The sequence below is a fragment of the Mesoplodon bidens genome (genome assembly GCF_964165515.1).
Source record: "Mesoplodon bidens genome assembly, chromosome: 18".
In the NCBI taxonomy this organism is placed as follows: Eukaryota; Metazoa; Chordata; class Mammalia; order Artiodactyla; family Ziphiidae; genus Mesoplodon; species Mesoplodon bidens.
In genome coordinates, this window is record NC_138175.1 from 5,327,663 (window position 1) to 5,345,750 (window position 18,088).

General features: G+C 53.7%; 1 protein-coding gene across 1 annotated transcript; it reads right to left on the reverse strand.

The window, feature by feature from the left end:
* Positions 1-7,602: 7,602 nt before the first annotated feature.
* ADAD2 (adenosine deaminase domain containing 2) lies at positions 7,603-14,378 on the reverse strand (the record flags this gene model as incomplete). Its single annotated transcript, XM_081215305.1, has 13 exons — positions 7,603-7,768; positions 7,854-7,974; positions 8,223-8,466; positions 8,589-8,809; positions 8,884-9,051; positions 9,129-9,279; positions 9,362-9,487; positions 9,576-9,623; positions 9,982-10,122; positions 13,407-13,550; positions 13,659-13,860; positions 14,125-14,207; positions 14,312-14,378. The coding sequence occupies 13 exons, from the start codon at positions 14,376-14,378 to the stop codon at positions 7,664-7,666; spliced, it is 1,821 nt and encodes a 606-aa protein (XP_081071431.1). The 3' UTR covers positions 7,603-7,663.
* Between the last annotated feature and the right edge of the window lie 3,710 nt (positions 14,379-18,088).

Here is an 18,088-nt window from a genome sequence, read left to right on the forward strand (position 1 = left end):
TCCCCGTCCCTCTAACTCCCCAAAAGTCAGCAGGGCGCCCCCCAGTCCTTCCCATGCTATTCCACCAAATAGGTGCTTTGCATAGTGGCAAGGTGGCCAGTCTCACAAGGAAAAGCCCTACCCCCTAGAAAAGCCTCCTGTGACTTTAGCCCCTCTCTGTCAGTTTCAGGCATTGGGCCAGGTCTGTGGTTTTCCAGCTGGGGTTTCACGAACACCCTCAGGGCTGCTGTGTGGGTGGAGAGCTCTGAATCCCAAGGTGCAGCACTTGCAAATAATGATTTTTAAAAGAATGTGCAAATTTCTAGATACCCTCCCCCATTTCAGTCATGGCCCCCACTGGGGGCAAGCTGACCCCAGATCAGGCAAGGCCTGGGACCCACATCAGGCCCCATATCCGTCCTTCTTCTGATTGGAGACTTTTCTGTGCTGCGTGCCTGAGGCAATAACTCCCCACTCTGGCTCAGCCCATCCTGTGACTGGCTCCCACCCAGGGCTCTCGGTTTTCCTCTGTTTCCCATACCAGTCATCTGAACAAAATGTGCCAGAACTAAAAGAAAAATAGGTGAGCCCATCACCAACATTATGAGGCTCTATAACGTCTCAGTACATGCCCGGTGGAAATTCTTTACCAAATTAGAAGTGGAAAATTGGCATTGATCGCTCACATGTGGGGCTTAATTAAAGGCTCTATTTTTTTCTCCCTGCCATGTCCCGGGGGATTGGTCTCCTTGTGATTAGCCTAGCCTGACAGAGCAGCCTTTCCTTCATGCTGATTGGGTGGGATGGGGATGACCAGCGAGTTGCTAGGCGGTCTCTTCATCCCCATTGGCTGAAAGGAGTCTTGCGATTCCCAGAAGGGCTTGTTTTTCTCGGAGGCCAATGGGCATGACTGCAGCCAAAAGTCAAAAATTTCCAGCTGAAGGCAAAAGAGCAAAGGCCCCTTTACTTCAAACTTATTTTCATGCGGCTCCCAGAGGCAAATTTAAAATGTTGGTTCAACACCTCTCTAGCCAGAGTTGAGCCCAAGTGAATTGAGGATGGATGGGTTAATTCTTCAACGCAATGCAAGTGGGGCTCGACCCACTGACTCTATTTTCATAGCTTTTAGGACTGGAGAAATTGACACCTGGAAGGCCCATCAGAAGGCAGCCTAAGCAGGTGGTTTCCATGAGGTGTCCCTGAACATCTGGAGATTAAGTGTCTCAAAATGCACAGCTTTGAGAAAGGGTTCAATGATTTTATCAACCCTCAGGGAATCCATGACCCCTGAAAAAGGACAAGAAGTTAAGTAAATGAACTTCTGCATTTTAAGATGGGGAGACCAAGGCTCAGAGAGGGAAAGCCACCTACCCAAGGCCACACAGCATGTTCGTTTAGTTAGATCCGAGCAGCCTGATTCCCAGCAGGACACTCTTTCTAGTATATCAGCTCTTAGGTTCATCTGAAACAGTGCCCAAGACCTCAAAGAAAATATTCAAGACAAGATTCTAACACTTTGCCATGCCACCCTGAACAGAGTAAAGAGGGTGGTCTTGGGGTCCCTGGGTACCAACACTTAACCCTTTGTATAACATGGGCATGGAAATTGATTTCACTGGGCCTTCCTTTTCTCATTGATCCCGTGGAGAAGGTGGATGAGATAGTTGTTAAATTCCCTCCCAGCATGGACAGTCTGGGATTCTGGAAGTTCATTGCTACAACTTATACGATGGAGAGAGAGGGGCAGGTAAGAAACGGAGAGAGGTGAGAAAGAAAAGCTGACCACAGTCCCCGACTATCCGCAGAATTGCTCCCATAGCAAAAATCAGCAAGTAGCTCAAATTTGAATAGTTCCTGAAGATCTCTGTCCGCCAGCTGCCCGCCACATGCCTACCCATCCACCTGGGTGCCTCGCCCCAGTGCCTGGCTGCACGGCTCTACATGCCCCATGCCCACCTCCCTCCAGTGGCGTTAAACTCCCTCCCTCCTCTTGTTCTTGTCGAAATGCTCATAATGGGCATCACTTGTTGAATGATTACTAGGCACCCCGCAATTGATTTTTTTAACATTTTATTTGGGAAACATGTCAAACTGACCAAAACTTGCAAAGAACAAAATCAGTACATAGACAACTCCAACACACCTTTTAAGAAACATTTGGCCCCATTTGTTTTATCGTTTGCTCTATTTTTTTATTATCTATATAGCATGCTTTTCTGGACCATTTGAGAATAGATGACTATATCATGGCACTTTGCTTTCAGAACTTCAGAAGGTAGTAACTGGAAAGCCTATCAGAAGACCATCGGTCCAAGGATTCCCAGCCAAGAGCTTCCACAAGGGGTTTGGGAATCTCTGGAGATGACATGAAACAAAGCACGTGTACGTTATGTGCATTCAGAGTGCACTGTTCAATGATTTCATCAGGTTCTCAAAGGAATCTCTGACTCCTCCCCCAAGTAAAAGGATAGAAGCTCTAAGGTAAACGAACTCCTTCATTTTAAGATGGAGAGCCCAAGGAGACCCAAAACACTTTGGTACGTAGATCCTAAGAATAAGGATATTCTCTTACAAAGCCATAATGCAGTTACCAATGTCAGCACATTTAACTTGGATGCAATATTTTAATCTAATCTACTGCCTGGTCCACTTCTGTCAGCTGACCTAATAATATCCTTTATAGGATTTCCCGTCTGGGACAGGATCCAGCATAGGCCTGGATGTTGCATTTCCTTGTCCTATCTCTTTAGCCTCCTGTGATCTGGATCTTTCCACAGCCTTTCTTCGACATAGATGACATGGAAATTTGGGGTGAGTATAGACCTCTCCTTATTTAGTAAAACATGCCTCATTTTGTGCCCATCCCATCTCCTTGTGCTTAGATTGAGGCTGTGCTTTCCTGGCCACACACTATATCTGAGGTTGTGTCCCTCTCAGGGTATCACATCTGGGGGCGCCATCACCGGTGACATAAAAGCCCTTTATTTGGGAGGTGACCCCAGGAAATGCTGGCAAGGGAGTGGAGAGTGAGAAAGAGAAAGAGAGCAGGGGAGTGGTGGCCGGGCCCAAGCCATTCAAATAAGAAACAAAATTAACCCCTGCTCCCATGCCGGCTGGATAGAACATGCCAGATGGCCGGCAGTGCATGGACCATTGGCGCCTCGGTGAGGAGGAGAGAGGGTCCGCCTGGCAGGTGACCCCATCCCCGAGGCTCAGAGCAGGTCCTCACTCTCCAGCTGCCACGAGAAGGGGACTGTCCCTTGCCCTCCTGACCCTGCCAGCCCGGGAACCAACCGCCTGCCTCACAGATTCTCAGAGCTGAACGGTCCTTGCGGTCACTGGGCCCAACCTGGCCCTTTTACGGGTGTGGACCCGGAGGCCCAGGAAGGGGACGTGATGGGGCAGGTCACACGGTCAGAGGCGGCAAAGCCAGGACTGGCAGGCAGCGCCCGCAGCTCTGAGCCTCCTGACCCTCGCCCAGCGCTGGGCTCATCCGTCATTTGACATCTAACCAAGGGGCACCTCCGGGAACACAATGTCAGTTAAAAATAAAACAAAGGGACGCCGCTGTCCCCACCAGTCCTGTGGCTCTGGTGCCGTCCAGAGCAGCCCGGCTGAGGCTGCACGAGCCCACCCTCCCTGGCCGCCAGCTCCAGGTGAGGCGCAGAGAAGGCACATGACTTTCATAAATCACCTTTCCTGCAAGGGGGACAAAGGGAAAAAAGCATGAAATTGGGTGCTTGGAGCTAAAATTAGCCAATCTTGCTGTTCCAAAGGCTTCCATTGTACTCAGTCAATGACTGGCTTGAAATAAGATCCCCTGGGAAACTCAGCAATTTCACCTGGCGCCTTCCTAACTAAGCTTTCCGGGGCTCCCCTCCCCCACGCTTGCAACTCCTAGAGAAACATTAAACTGTACTAAGAAGCGATAAGTGGCTGCTCTGGTGTATTGGGGCAGGTCTAGCCTCGGGGAATGCTGGGGCTGACCTAAGGATGTCGGAGGAGGTGGGAGGGTCCCCCAGGTGATGGGTGGCAGGGGTCAGGGCTCACCAACCCCTGGGCTGTGGCCAAGTCAGAAGTTGGAAGGGCAATGGTTAGTTTCTGGGGCAGAGTTTCTTAAATGCCTGCCATGTGCCAGGCATTGTCCTGTCAGCAAGACAGATGCTCCTGGAGACCTGGGAAGAGGGGAAGAGTGGGGTAGAGAGGGAGGCCAAGGATAAGTCAAGAAGAAAATAACTAGGACAAGCAGAGCCTGTGCTAAGTCCTAGAAGGGAAGAGGGCAGGGTGGTGACGGGACTAACCATACATGGCACCGGCCCTGAGGAGGTCTGCCTTGGTTCTCCCAGATGTTTGGGTTCCCCCAGAAGCAGACCCCGAGGCAAGGATTTACATGCAGGCAGTTTATTTGGGAGAGGAACTGAACCAACACTTTACATTTTTAGGACACACCCACAAATATCAGTTAGAAATATTTTGTTTCCAAGGACAGGAAACTCTAATCAGACTTCATTAAACAAGCAGACAAACAAAAGGAGACTTATTCGTTCTTAGAACTGACAATACACAAGCAGTTCAGGTGTGGTTTAACCCACATTCTTTAGGTCTTTCTGAATGCTTCTACAGGTCAGCAAAAAAGAGCTCACAATAAAATGGAAATTTTCAAAATGTCTTCTAGAGCCGTATTTTAGAACAGGGTTTTTGTTCTTTCTCTCTAACCCACTCCTGTAAAGAGAAGATACTATCATTCACTCATTTTACATTCAACGCTTGTTTGTTGGGCATATTCTATGTGGGAGACCTCAAGGAGGGGATGGAGAGAAACAGACAACAGGCTGACCCCCGGGAGCTGGGAGCAGCCAGGCCCTATGACAGCCACCAACGATGACCGCTAACGTCGGGAACAGTGCTCGGCACACTTCTCAGTTCATCCCACCATGACCCTGCAGGCCACGCGTTTGTGACCGATTTCCCAGGTGGGGAAACTGAGGCTTGGAAAGGTGGAGTAGCCCCTCGGCCGCTGGGTCCACACCTGTGCTCAGTGGTGAAGACCACACACGGGGAGGGGCAGCACAGTGCCGGGGTCCAGGGCAGACCCCCGGAGCTTGGAGCTGCAGGGAAGGGAAGATGGGCCTGATGGCAAAGGCGGCGTGGAGGAAGCGGCATTTGAGCTGTGTCCGGCTGGGTTACGTCACCTCCCTGCTCAAATATGCTGTTGTTGGCAAAACTTCACTCAGAGGGGATCGGGCCAAGAAGACATTAACAGGCTCTCCTTTCAGAAGCAGCCTTCATCATCACCCTGCAATCATAAATAAGCTGAGTCAAAGGAACTGAGCGAACATTGTGTAATAGGGACTGTCTTGGGAGGGGAGGATTGGCCAGGCAGATTTATGCAACATGGGGACAAATATTACTTACTGGGCAGAACACAGCAGAGTTAATGTCATTCTGAATAACTTGTTTACCCACTAATTATGTGATTAATGAATATCAAAAGGCTCGTTGCATAGAACTGCCATTTGGAATGGCTGGTATATTTCTGGATCTGGTTGTAGTCACCATCACAGGACAAAAAGGAAATCAATTTAAATGCTCTCCAGGGGGGAAAAATGTGTAATAAATGTGCTAATTAATAGGCTTGGCTGTTTAAAAAATCCTCCCCATCCCTGAAAAAAATAACCATGAGAAATCATTATTTCAAAGCTCGCCTAAGTTTGTTTCCTTTTAAATAATAACACGGGTAAATGACCTCGCTGTTTTCTCAGTTAAAGAAGAAGAAAAAAAAAAAAATCAGCGCTTACCTGGCTCTGGAGACCCTCCATCCGGGTCCAAACTTCCCTCTGCCCTTCCTTTGCACATGCGCATTCCTGGACACCTGTCCTGCCTTTGGCAGCTACTCCCACCTCCCCCAGCCCCTTTCCTGCCCTCTCCCAAGCCCGCCAGCCCGCAGCTCTTTCTCTCAGTGGCAAAGGCTGCATCTCCCACCCTCGTGGCCGTTAGGAAAGAGCTGAGGAGCGATGGTCGGAGCCAGGAGGGAGCTCCTGGAGCCATGCGGTCCAGTCACGTTATAAAAGAGGTCGGGGGTTCTGTCCAAGGTCACAGAAGCAACTCCAGTGGCAGCCCAGGCGGTGAGTGGGATTGAGGGGCTTGGAAGTCAGGTGCCTGGACAGGAACCGCAGCTCCATCCTGACCCCGCATGCTCTTCTGGAGGTTACCCAACTTCACCTTCGGAGTTTTCTCCCCAGTAAATGGGGGCAGCGATAGCGTCTACCTCTTCAATATGGCAGCATCTGTAAAGCCTCGGGTGCAGGGCCTCCAGAGCCTCTAGCCTGTCAGCTATTTCCTCTGCCACCACATCCCTCCCACGTCCCCTCGTGGACAGCGGCACTGGTTGAGAGGCAGGGAGCACGGGCCCAGCGGACAGGCAGAGGGAAAGCCCAGCCTGAGGCCAGATGGGCTGGAGGAGAACAGGCCACCTGGGCTGGCCTTCCAGTTGTTTCTCCAGATGAGTCGACCCAAGTGCACGGAGGTTAAGCAGCAGCCGAGGCCACACACACCGGGGGCCGGGAGGTGGCTTGGCGGGAGGGGATGCTATCCCAGGGCTCCACCATCTGCTCCGGCCTGGCCCAGCTTCCCAGCCCACCCGGGAGAGCAGTCTGTAGTTCTGAACCCTGAAACTGCTGAGGGAGCAGGGAGCGTCCGGCCACGGGGTGTGGGGCTGGGGGCTGGTGTGGTCCTCAAGCCCCCCCGGCCCCAGGTCCCCAGACTTCGAAGCTGCCTGTACTCCTGCTCAACAGGCCCTGCCCAGGCTGGGGTGGCGCCCAGGCCTGCAGACCCGTGCGTGGGTGTGTGTGCACGTGTGAAGTGTACAGCATCTTCCCTCCACACCTAAGGTCCTTGGAGGGCCCGGGAGTCCCCACAGACATACTGCAGTCTCCCGAGGAGAAGGAAGGAGACCCGCCCACCTGGCCTGAGAGGCAGGCTAGGCAGCCCCCATCCAGCGGGCACAGGGGCTCGGGCCGGTCACAGCCTCAGCTGGTGTGCCAGCTGGGGCGGCCGGAGAAAGCCTGGGCTCAGCTCTGCGTGAGCCTCCTGCTGGCGCCCAGCGCTGCCCCATCCACTCGCGGGAACCCAGAGGACGCGGAGGGCAGGAGCTGGGGCTGCCGCCCGCCCGGGGCCCGCCTCTCCTCCCAAAGCCACCCTTCCCGGCAGCGGCTGGCCCGACCCAGCTGGCTCTACGGGCCTCGTGGCTGCCTCCTCTGGCCAGGTGCCACCCTTCTCCCCCCGCCCTGCCGGGCGAGCCCTGGGAAAGGAAGGAGACCAGGGAGGACGGGCTCCCACACCCGCCGCCCGAGACACCACACGGCCGCCCCCAGGCGCGCAGGCTGGGCGACGACGCAGTGATTCTGTGAGGAGGCTCCAGCCGAGCCCCGGCCGCGGGGGCTTCTCCCTTCACAAACCGAGGGGCTACGGCTCCCCTCTTCCTCGTCAGAAAGCCGACAACACACAGAACCACCAGAAACAGCTTCTTTATGCGAGCCCGAATATGCAGCCGCCCCACCTCTCCAGCACGCCAGGCCCTCCCTCCACCCCCAGCTTCACCCTGTGCCCCCGTGCCCCCGCCCAGAAACGGCCCTCCTCCAGCAGGCTCCGCCTGGGCTCAGGGACCTCGGCCCGGACGTCTGTTTCAGTTTCTGAACTTGCCCACCAGTGGTTTCGAGGGCCAGGCCCCCAGGCCCTGCTGGTCCAGGAGGAGAGACAGCTGCTGGCGAGCCTCCTGGTAGGGCCCAGCCTAGGGCGGGAGATGAGACGGTGGAGAGAGGGTGCCTGCTGGGGGTGCAGGAGAAAGGGGGCTGCGGGGCAGGGAAGCGGCTGACCTTGGCTGCCTCGTAGGTCTTCAAGGCCAGGAGGTGGGACTTCCCGAGAGCGCGGGCAGCCTGGCGGAAGGCCCAGAGAAAGGCAGCCTTGCAGAGGCGGGAGGGAGGCCCCCGGGCAGCGCTGGGGATGGAGAGAAAGGGACCGAACGTCGGGGGAGGGCAAGGGAGGACAACACTAACAGGCCTACTCCACGCCCCTCACACCACCTCCACGCCGTGACCATCCGGGGCGGGGGGCGTCACGGGGTGGGTCACATTACCGGTAAGAGGCTGGCGGCTAGATGTGCTCTCTTTCCCCACGGGCAGGGGGCCGGGGACCCCCACCGCCAGGCGCCCCTCCCGCCGCCCCCCACCCCGGGCCCCGCTCACTCGGCCTTCACACGCCCGGTGGCCACATCCACCACCTCGACGTCAGGGTCCCCCAGGCTCCAGTTGAGGCTCAGGCCCTGGCAGGTGTTGGAGGGGAGGTCGGAGGGGGCCACCGAGGGCCCCGCAAACAGGTGCAGCATGGTCCGGGTGTAGGGGGGAGGCAGGCACGGCCCCAAGGCCCCGTCGAGGTCGGGCCGGGTGTGGATGGCCCTGCCCAGGGCCGGGGTGTTCTGGCAGGGGTCGGCTGTGGGGGCAGAGGGCCCAGGACGAGACCTGAGTCTCCGCCACGCTCCCCAACCCCTGCACCCCGCCACCGCCCCCACCCCCGCCCCAGCCCGCCTCAGCCCTCCCGCCCTCGGGCCTCACCCAGGACCAGGCTGCTGGCGTAGACGGGGGGCAGGAAGTGCGCCAGCAGCGCACCACCCAGCCCCAGCACGGCCCAGCGTGCCAGCTTGTCGCTGGCCGAGAGGCAGCCCACGTGGGTGTCGCGGAGCGCAGGGGCCACGTAGCACACGGGCTTCAGCTGCCCCTGGATGTGGGCCTGCAGACGGAGCGGGCAGCTGTGCGGGAGGCCTTGCGACGGGAGGCTGCAGAGGACGCGGGGCTCAGGGCCGCTCTCCCCACCCCCGCCCACACGGCCCTCCCCGGGCGCGCCACATACTCGATGTCGTGGGCAGCTCCCCTGGGGGTGTTGCTGACGTACAGGTGCAGGAAGATCCCGGGTTTGAGGGCGAAGGGGGGCCAAGACCCCGGCTGGGGGACCACCACAGACCGTTCCTTGCCCTTGGGGCCCCCCTGCGTGGCCAGCAGGAGCTGCCGGAACAGGAACCTGGGGGCGGACGGAGCGGCAGCTGGGGCGGCCCGGCCCACCCGGGGCGGCCGCAGAGGGTCCCCCCGACCCCTCACCTCAGCAGGGCCCGGCGGGCCACCACCAGCCCGTGGCAGTCGTGGAGCTGTCGGCCCGAGAAGTCCAGCCACCTGGCACAGCTGCCACCGCCGGTGCCCAGCGCCACCAGCTGGTAGATCTCCTTGGCGTGGCCCTGGGAGCCTGGGACCTCTGCGGGGAAGGGGGCAGAGGTGACTAGACTGAGGCGAGAGGCCCAGGGGCCTTCCGAGGTGAGGGGCAGGGCCAGCCCTACCTCTCTCCAGGATGACTGCGGCCACAGTCCCCTTGCAGGCCCAGTACTGTGAGCTCGCGTCCACCAGGCGGTCAAAGCCAACGCTGACCACGGCCGCGCAGCGCTGCTCGTGGGTCAGGATGTTCTCTGCGGGTGAGGGAGAGGGCGGAGGTGGGGGGCCCCACAGGCCACACCCCTCCCGTGCCAGGGGCCAGGTCAATGGGGGCCCACCTACCGATGCTCAGGGGGGCGAGTGGAGGCCAGATGGGGGTCTTTGGGGTCTCTGGAAGACAGACAAGGGGCGGGCTGCCGTAGGTGCTGGGGTCTGCCCTCCTGTCCTGTGCCCTTCAGGAATCCCAGAAGTCCCACTGGCAAGCAGTGTGTGTGTGTGGGGGGGTCATCCTCCAGAAGCTGAAAGTTCCTGGGCTGCCCCCAGCAGTCCCTGTCCCCAAGGACTGCTAACATCCTTCAAAGGACGTTAGGGCCTGGTCAGCTCACACCGCCCGCCCCACCCTCCCCCGCCCAGCTCCCTGCTGGCCGGGTCCTGATGCCCAGATGGTCTCCGCAGCGACTCACCCCTCCCCACACACATGCACCCGCCCCCACGGGGGCTCAGGGCCCTGGGTCACCTGCCCCTGTACCTGGGCTCTCCAGCCGATGCTGGATGTAGTGGAGGGCAGCCAGAGCTGCCTGCTGCTTGGCCTCTGGCTTACTGTAGGCGGTGCCCGCAGCGCAGACCACCCCATCCAGCTCCACGGACACAGAGGTGGGCAAGCAGGGGTCTGGGGAAGGAGGGGCTGAGAAGTAGCACCAGGCACCTTACCCGCATCATGGGCCCTTTCTAGGAGGGCCATGACACCTGCCAGTGAGGAGGACAAGAATGACAAGGAGACAGGCCTGCTGACCTCCACCCAGGCCATGGCTACTCAGAATGCTCACTAGCCTCTCTGAAATAGGTCCCTATGACCCCACTTCACAGAGGGGGCACACAAAGGGCAGGTAGCGTGCCCAGGTGGCACCAGGGCCCACATCCAGGGCTACACTGTTCCCAGGATGAAGGGCCCCTGTCTTCCCCCAAACACATAGCTCTATTTCTTTTCTACATTTGAAAGGGTCATCTTCCAAACACTTCCACTTCAGGTGTTACTTACGACACAACAGAGACAGGTGAAAAATCCTAGAACTGGGATCACTTGGTCAAAGGGCATAAATTTACTTCCATTCGTGGTATTTGCTGGTACCTGCTGCTAAACTGGTTGCCCAAAGATCTCCCTTTTAGAAGAGAACCCACATTTCAGTACCCCTCCCTAGCACAGAGATTCACCTACTTTAAAAGGGCATCAAAAATGCCAACTAGTAGTAGTAAGGGAGGCTAGCATCAGGAATCCACGGCAGCCAGCGGGGTGACAATTAAATCTGGCAACAATCATCAAAGGCTGCTAGAACCACGAGGTGACGGTGTTCTGGGGAACAGGATAGCCACACCATCTGGAGATACCCCCCTCGGACGACTGATGACCCACCCAGGGGGAAGTGAAGACACCTGGCAGACACCACCCTAGTCAGGCCCTCCCAGCTGACATCCCAGGGGTAGGCCAAACAGGTCTCAGGTCTGCTGGTGGGATGCACAGCCAGGGCCACGAGGTTCCTACAGGCGCTCCTGCCGGGTATGCATCACCTGAACCCAATCCTGAGGAAACAGACCCAAGTGAACGCAATTTCTACAGAACAACCGGCCCTTACTTTGCAAAAACATCAATGTCCTGAAGCCAGAGACACTCGGAGGAATTGTTTCAGGTGAAAGGAGATTAAAGAGGTGTAAGAGCTAATGTGATAGGTCATGCTGGGTTGGGAAAAAATGGCCATTACTGTGACCAGTGGCAAAAATTGAATGTGAATGGTAATTAGCTAATAGGATCATATCAATGTTCAACTTCCAGAATTCGACCATTGTACCTGCCATCATAGAAGACTGCATCCTTGTTCTTAGGAAACATATGCTGAAGCATTTAAGGAGCAGTAAGTCAGTGTTCAGATTGTGCACGACAAATTAATGTGGATATTTATATATAAATATATAGAAGGGACGGAGAGAGAGACATACACAAAGTAAGTGGGGCAAATGTGAACTGCAGAAACTGGGTGAAGAGTTTATGGCAGTTCTTTTATACTATTCTTTGAAATTTTACCGAAATAAAAAATGACTGAAAATACGCCTATGCATGTAAACAGTGGAAAGGGGGACCTCAGGCAGAAGGGAGGGGCAATATTACCCAGTGGTTCAGCACAGGCTCTGAAAGCAGACTGCCCCCTCGCGGCTACGGCCTCTCTGGCCTGTCTCCCCGTGTGTAAAGTGGGGGCAACGGTATTGTGCCCCCTCGAGGAATACTTGTGAGGACGCAAGGAGTTACTGTCTGAAGGCCTTCAAACAACACCTGGCCCATCATCCAGAACTCATGAATGTTAGCTAGCATCATTGCTGTTGAATCGATTTCCTTACTTCTGTATTCCTGATGCTCTGGCATTTGGGGATTTGATCCTGGAGAGACCGACCCTCCCAGGGCTAGCTAATTCCTGGACATAGCAAATGAGTCCCCTGCAAGCACACCCTTTCATATGGAAACCAACCAATCCAGAGCTCACACCCCAACCATCAAACCGTCACACAAGCCAACACTCCCCATACCCTAAATCACCTCCCAGGCCAGGTACTAGACAACTAGGAACCAACCCCTAAGCCCTAAACTTACTGTCTTGCCTTCCTCGATCCTACACTTACTCTGCATTCCTACCCTGCCTCAACCGTTCTGTCCCAAGAAGACCCCAATAAAGGCTGTGGGTTGTGCTCTCCCCTCTCCTCTACCTCCGGACCACCCCCATCCTTTCCCACATGGTCCGGCATGGCAAGCTGTGCCTCCTGTTTCTAGGGATCTGTATTTACTTTTTCCTTCATGGCAATCATTCTCACGTCTGCTGTCTTACCATACCTGATTAAAACAAATCCCGGGTAGATTTTTTTTTTTAATTTATGTATTTATTTTTGGCTGTGTTGGGTCTTTGTTTCTGTGCGAGGGCTTTCTCTAGTTGTGGCAAGCGGAGGCCACTCTTCATCGCAGTGCGCGGGCCTCTCACTGTCATGGCCTCTCCCGTTGTGGAGCACAGGCTCCAGACGCGCAGGCTCAGTAGTTGTGGCTCACGGGCTTAGTTGCTCCGCGGCATGTGGGATCTTCCCAGACCAGGGCTCGAACCTGTGTCCCCTGCATTGGCAGGCAGATTCTTAACCACTGCGCCACCAGGGAAGCCCCCGGGTAGATTTTTAACACATTATCTCTTTTTGAGCTGGTCCGTTGGGGTTCTCCTAGGAGGTTTGACAAATGCTCCCAAAAGCTTAAGGGATGATTCTCTTGCTGCCTCATGAGAAGCAGGGAATGTACTGGCTTAAAGTTAGGAACCTGAATTTAGGACCTGGTGTATTTGTTCTTGGGGAGGGCAGGGGGGAGGACTGTAATGATTACATCTCTTTGCAGTGTTGCCATCATCAAGCTGTGTTTGATAATGTCTTTGACTCTGGGGCTGGCCCTCACTCAGGTATCTCCTCTCCAGTGCTGGCATGGCAACTGTGTGTGTAACTGGCCCTCAAAAAAGCCTGCTGGGGCTTCCCTGGTGGCGCAGTGGTTGAGAGTCTGCCTGCCGATGCAGGGGACACAGGTTCGTGCCCCGGTCTGGGAAGATCCCGCATGCCATGGAGCGGCGGAGCCTGTGAGCCATGGCCGCTGAGCCTGCGCGTCCGGAACCTGTGCTCCGCAAGGGGAGAGGCCACAACAGTGAGAGGCCCGCGTAACGCAAAAAAAAAAAAAAAAAAAAAAGCCTGCTGAAAGGCTGGGGTAGCTTGAGGCAGGTCCTTTAACCAACCCAAGCTTCAGATGTGGCCATGACCTGCCAGTTAGAAATCTGATGTACCTGGTGCTCCTGGCACCACGCTGCTCACAGCAGGGCCTACCCTCGGGCCCCAGGCTCAGGCCCAACTCACAGTCCTCCTCGGCCGTCCCAGCCCCCTGGGCCTCACCTGCTGTTTGGTCCTCTCGGAAGGTCAGGGAGACTCCCACAGTGGCCGCGCACTGAGTAAGCAAGGCCACGGCCTGGCCCGGTGGCGGGTCTTTGATCTGTAGGCCCAGCTGTCTGGCTGCCGTCAGGAATTCCCCGGCGGGCCCTGCGGACGGAAAGGAGACCCTCTGGGACCTCCCCATCCTTCCCCTCGAGTCTTCCTGTGCCCGGGCTGCCCCCAGTTCCCAGACACGGGCCCCCACCCCGGGCCCACCATGCCCCGTCGCTGAGGCCTGGAACTGCCCGCCCTGCTCGGCGTCGTAGTCCGAGTTGGGAGCGGGCGTGGTCTCCCTGGGGTCTTGGCCCAGGCTGGCCGAAGGCCTCCTGGGGCTGGTCCCGGGGCTAATCTGCAATGACGCCGCCAGGCGGGGCTTCCTGCGGCGGGCACCGGCATCCGCGCCCAGGGCTGTGCTGGCCTGTGAAGCCATGGCCGGACGCGAGGACCCGAGAGGACAGTGGGCACGATCTCACGCCACCCGGACCCTTTTACAGGCAAAAGTGAGCTCGCGCGTGGGGAGCACGTGGCACAACAGACAGTGCATGGAGAGCTCCGCCTCCTATCTCGCTCCTAGCCAATGAGAGCCCATAAAGCTGTGGCCGACAGTGTGCCCAGCCAATGGGAAGGCCAGTCTCTCAAACCGTTGGATGTGGACTGAGTGGCCGCCTGGCCAACATCCTACCTCCGGGGGGCGGGGCTTCAGGTGTGAGGTGGGGATGGGGCACTGGGCACTCCCATTAGCTTCTTCTGGGCCCTTGCCTGGTACTGGGGAGACAAAGACCAGGGGAGGGGTCTGGGGACCCAAGTCCAGCACCTCACCCCTGCTCCCATCCTAGGATGCCTCCCAAATCACGCCACATCATGCCAGCCTGCCCGCAGCTGCTTAATTGAGCCTGGCGGGGGCGGAGGGGTGGGGGGAGGCGGAAAGTCGGTCATCTTTCGATAAATGAAGGTGTTTTCAATTGCAGCAGCCCCACAGAATCTTTAGGACCTACATTTAAAAACTGTTCACCGTAGGCCTTCCTGAAACCAACTGTAAGTGCTCCATGTGTGCTCTAGCTAAAATTACTCATTTGGTACCCTGTCCACCCATCCACCCCCCGATTTTTTTTTTTTTCCAGAAGGGATTTTGGGTTGGTTCCTAAAAATATCGCAAGACAGCAATTCTTTAAGATGAGGGACTAGGGATGAAGGAGAGAGAACAAAAATAAAATGAAGTTAGGGATGAAGACAATTTACATATGGCCTGCTACGATGCAACACAGTTGCTTGAAGGGGTTGGAAATGTTAACAGTCTTGGAGCCAGTGAATGGGAAAACATAACCAATTATTCAGTTTACAGTCTGTAAGCTTTGTCACTGTTGCTGCTGCTGCTGATTGCTACCTTTGGGTCTGAGAACACTAGCCAGTATTGGGGCAGTGTGGATACAGAAGCGTAGGCGGAGCAGTTGGTAGAACCAGTAACATTTGACTCAGGAAGAGCAGCTGCGGGGAGCGGCATAGATTCAAACTCCCAAACGTTTCAAGGATTGGCATCAGGAATTATGGTTTTTCTTTCGTGTGTAGCCCAGAGAGCAGAATTATACCTAGTAGAGGGATAGCATAGCAGGTGTTCAGTAGTGGAGTGAGGGCTACACAAATCCACAAAGACGTCACCAGAGTTACCAAAACGTAGAAACATCACCAGCAGGAAACTGCACGAACAAATGGTGATATATTCAGACAATGGACTATTACTCAGTAATAATTTTTTTTAAATAAACAAGCTACCTTTGTGCTCACAATCACACATGCGTGTCGAATGAAAGAAGCCAGACTAAAAAGACTATCTTCCACATGATGCTATTTATATAAAGTTCTGGAGCTGGCAAAATTAATCTGTGGTGATGAGTCAGAATCATGGTAACTTCTTCAAGGAGGTATTGACTGACAAGTGGCACCAGGGAATTTTCTGGAGTGATGGAAATGTTCTCTGTCTTGATCTGGGTGGTTGTTATGTGGGTTTATATGTATGTAAGAACTTGATGAGTGTACACTTAAGACTTGTACACTTTACTGCATGTTAAGTATATTATCAGTAACAAGAGGAAACCTAACAGCTTGTTTACAGAAAGGGAAGAAGGAAGGAGGAAATGGAATTGGCCTCCCCGAGCAGGAGCTGGATGGGTGATGTGAATAGTCATGTGATAGGCAAAATAACGGTACCCCCAAGATGTCCACGTCCTGATCGCCTCAGCCTATGACTATGTTACATCATATGGCAAGGGGAAATTACGGTTGCAGACGGAATTAAGGCTTCCGATCAGCCGAGTTTAAGAGAGGGAGATTATCTGGGTGGGCCCAATGTAATCACAAGGGTCCTTAAACCAGAAAGAGACCGAAGAGTCAAAATCAGAGAGATGGCCTTGTGAGAAAGATTCAACTGGCCATTGCTGCCTTTGAAGACGGAAGGGGGCCATGAGCCAAGGTGTGTGGGCAGCTTTCAGAGCTGAAAAAGGCACCAAAAAAAAAAAAAAAAAAAAAGTCTCCCCACAGCCTTCGGAAAGGAACACGGCCCTACTGACACCCTGATTTTAGCCCAGTGAGACCCATTTCAGGCTTCTGACCTCCAGAACTGTATGATGTTTTGTTGTCTAAAGCCACTAAGTTTGTGGTAATTTGTTACAACAGCAATAGGAAACTAGTATAAAAGGCCTTCAATATTTTTGGCATACATACCCCTAAAATAATTTTGAAAGACTATGTATCCCCCAATTGTTTAGTCACACGGAGTTACGAAAGGTGCAATTTCTAGTTTATTATATATTGTAATCATCTTTCCAATATGTTTTCACCAAAACCACAGAGATGCAGACTTAGCTTATTCCATTTATGAAAAACACTCTCCAAATGATTTAATCGTCAAAGCTTTCTCTCATAGACAAAGTACTCAGCTAAAATGGAATTACTTCTCCTCAGAAACAGTCTGACTTGGCTTTTTCAATTTAAGTAAATGTGTTGATACTTTCTCAGAAGAGCCATCTCATTCATGCCCTCTTCCATTGATTCAAATATGCATGAGGCATCTTCTAGCTGTTTGGGATACGTCAGTGACCAACACAGACAGAAGAATCCCTGCCCTCGTAGAGGGACTTCTGGATTCTATATCTAAGGTAGCTGAGAAGGCTGACCTAGAGGTTGAAGTCTCAGTAATATCAAGTGTCACAGCCAGCAGTTTTCTTCTTTTTTCCTTTTCTTTTTAAAAAAGATTCTTTACTGAAATATAACATACACGCAGAAAAGTGCACGGGTCATTCAATGAATTTTCACACACGGCACAGAGCCATGTAACCAGGACTCAGATGAACGAACATAATACTGTGAGCCCCTGGGACTTCCCCGGCGGTCCAGTGGTGAAGACTCTGCTTCCACTACAGGGGGCATGGGTTCGATCCCTGGTTGGGGAACTAAGATCCCACATACCGCGCAGCCAAAAATAATAATAAAAATAATAAATAAAGAATTGAAAAAATATAATATATAAACAGCCCCTCTCCTGAACCCTTCCATCGCTACTTCTTACTGAGCCTGCTTTTCTTAGTCTTACGGGAACTTTCTCCTGCAGGGACTCTGCTTTTTGGAATAGTCCCCTTGTTCAGCACTCATCTCAGGCAACAGTCCACAGAGGAGAAAAAAGCTTGAAACTTCCGAAGCCAAGCACCTCCCAGATAAAATCTATATAGATGGAAGCCAAGAATTTGGAAATTGACCCTTTAAAGTAATAGTTCTCAAAGTGTGGTGCCTGGACCAACAGCATCAGCATCCCTGGAAACTCATTAGAAATGCAAATTTTGGGGGGGAAGGGAAGGGTGGGATGAATTGGGAGATTAGGTTTGACATAAATACACTACCATGTGTAAAATAGATAGCTAGTGGGAACCTGCTATATAGCACGGGGAGTGCAGGTCGGTGCTCTGTGACGACCTAGATGGGTGGGATGGGGGTGGGGGTGGGAGGGAGGTCCAAGAGGGAGAGGATACAGGTACACATATAGCTGATTCACTTCATTGTACAGCAGAAACTAACACGATTGTAAAGCAATTTCACTCAAATTTTTAAAAAAAGGAATTAAATTTAAAATAAGTAATATGTGGAATTCTTAAAAAAAAAGAAGTAGCATAAAGTTTGTCAGGAGAAAGTTTTTTTCTGGGACTGAATTCTAAGAGGAATTCATTTAAATGAAAAAAATTGAATAAAAAAAAAAAAGAAATGCAAATTCTTGGATCACATCCCAGACCTACTGAACCAGAAAACGCTGGGGGTGTGGCCCAGCAAATGGTTATAACGAGCCCTCCAGGGGATTCTGATGCATGCTCAGGTCTGAAAACTACTGGGCTGGATAAGGGTAATATTTATGATCGCACAGTAGCTCTTAAAGCTTGGCCCCCAGACAAGTAGTATCAGCGTCACCTGGGAACTCAGGAATACAAATTATCAGGTCCCACCCCGGACTCACTGAATCAGAAACTCTGTTTTAACACACCCTCCAGGTGATGCTGATGCATGCTAGAATCTGGGAACCAGTGCCTAAAGCTGTATTTGCCTGACTACTGGGAAAGCCTCATGCGTTCCCAGCAGTACCGGTACTCCTATTTGGAAAGCCTGCT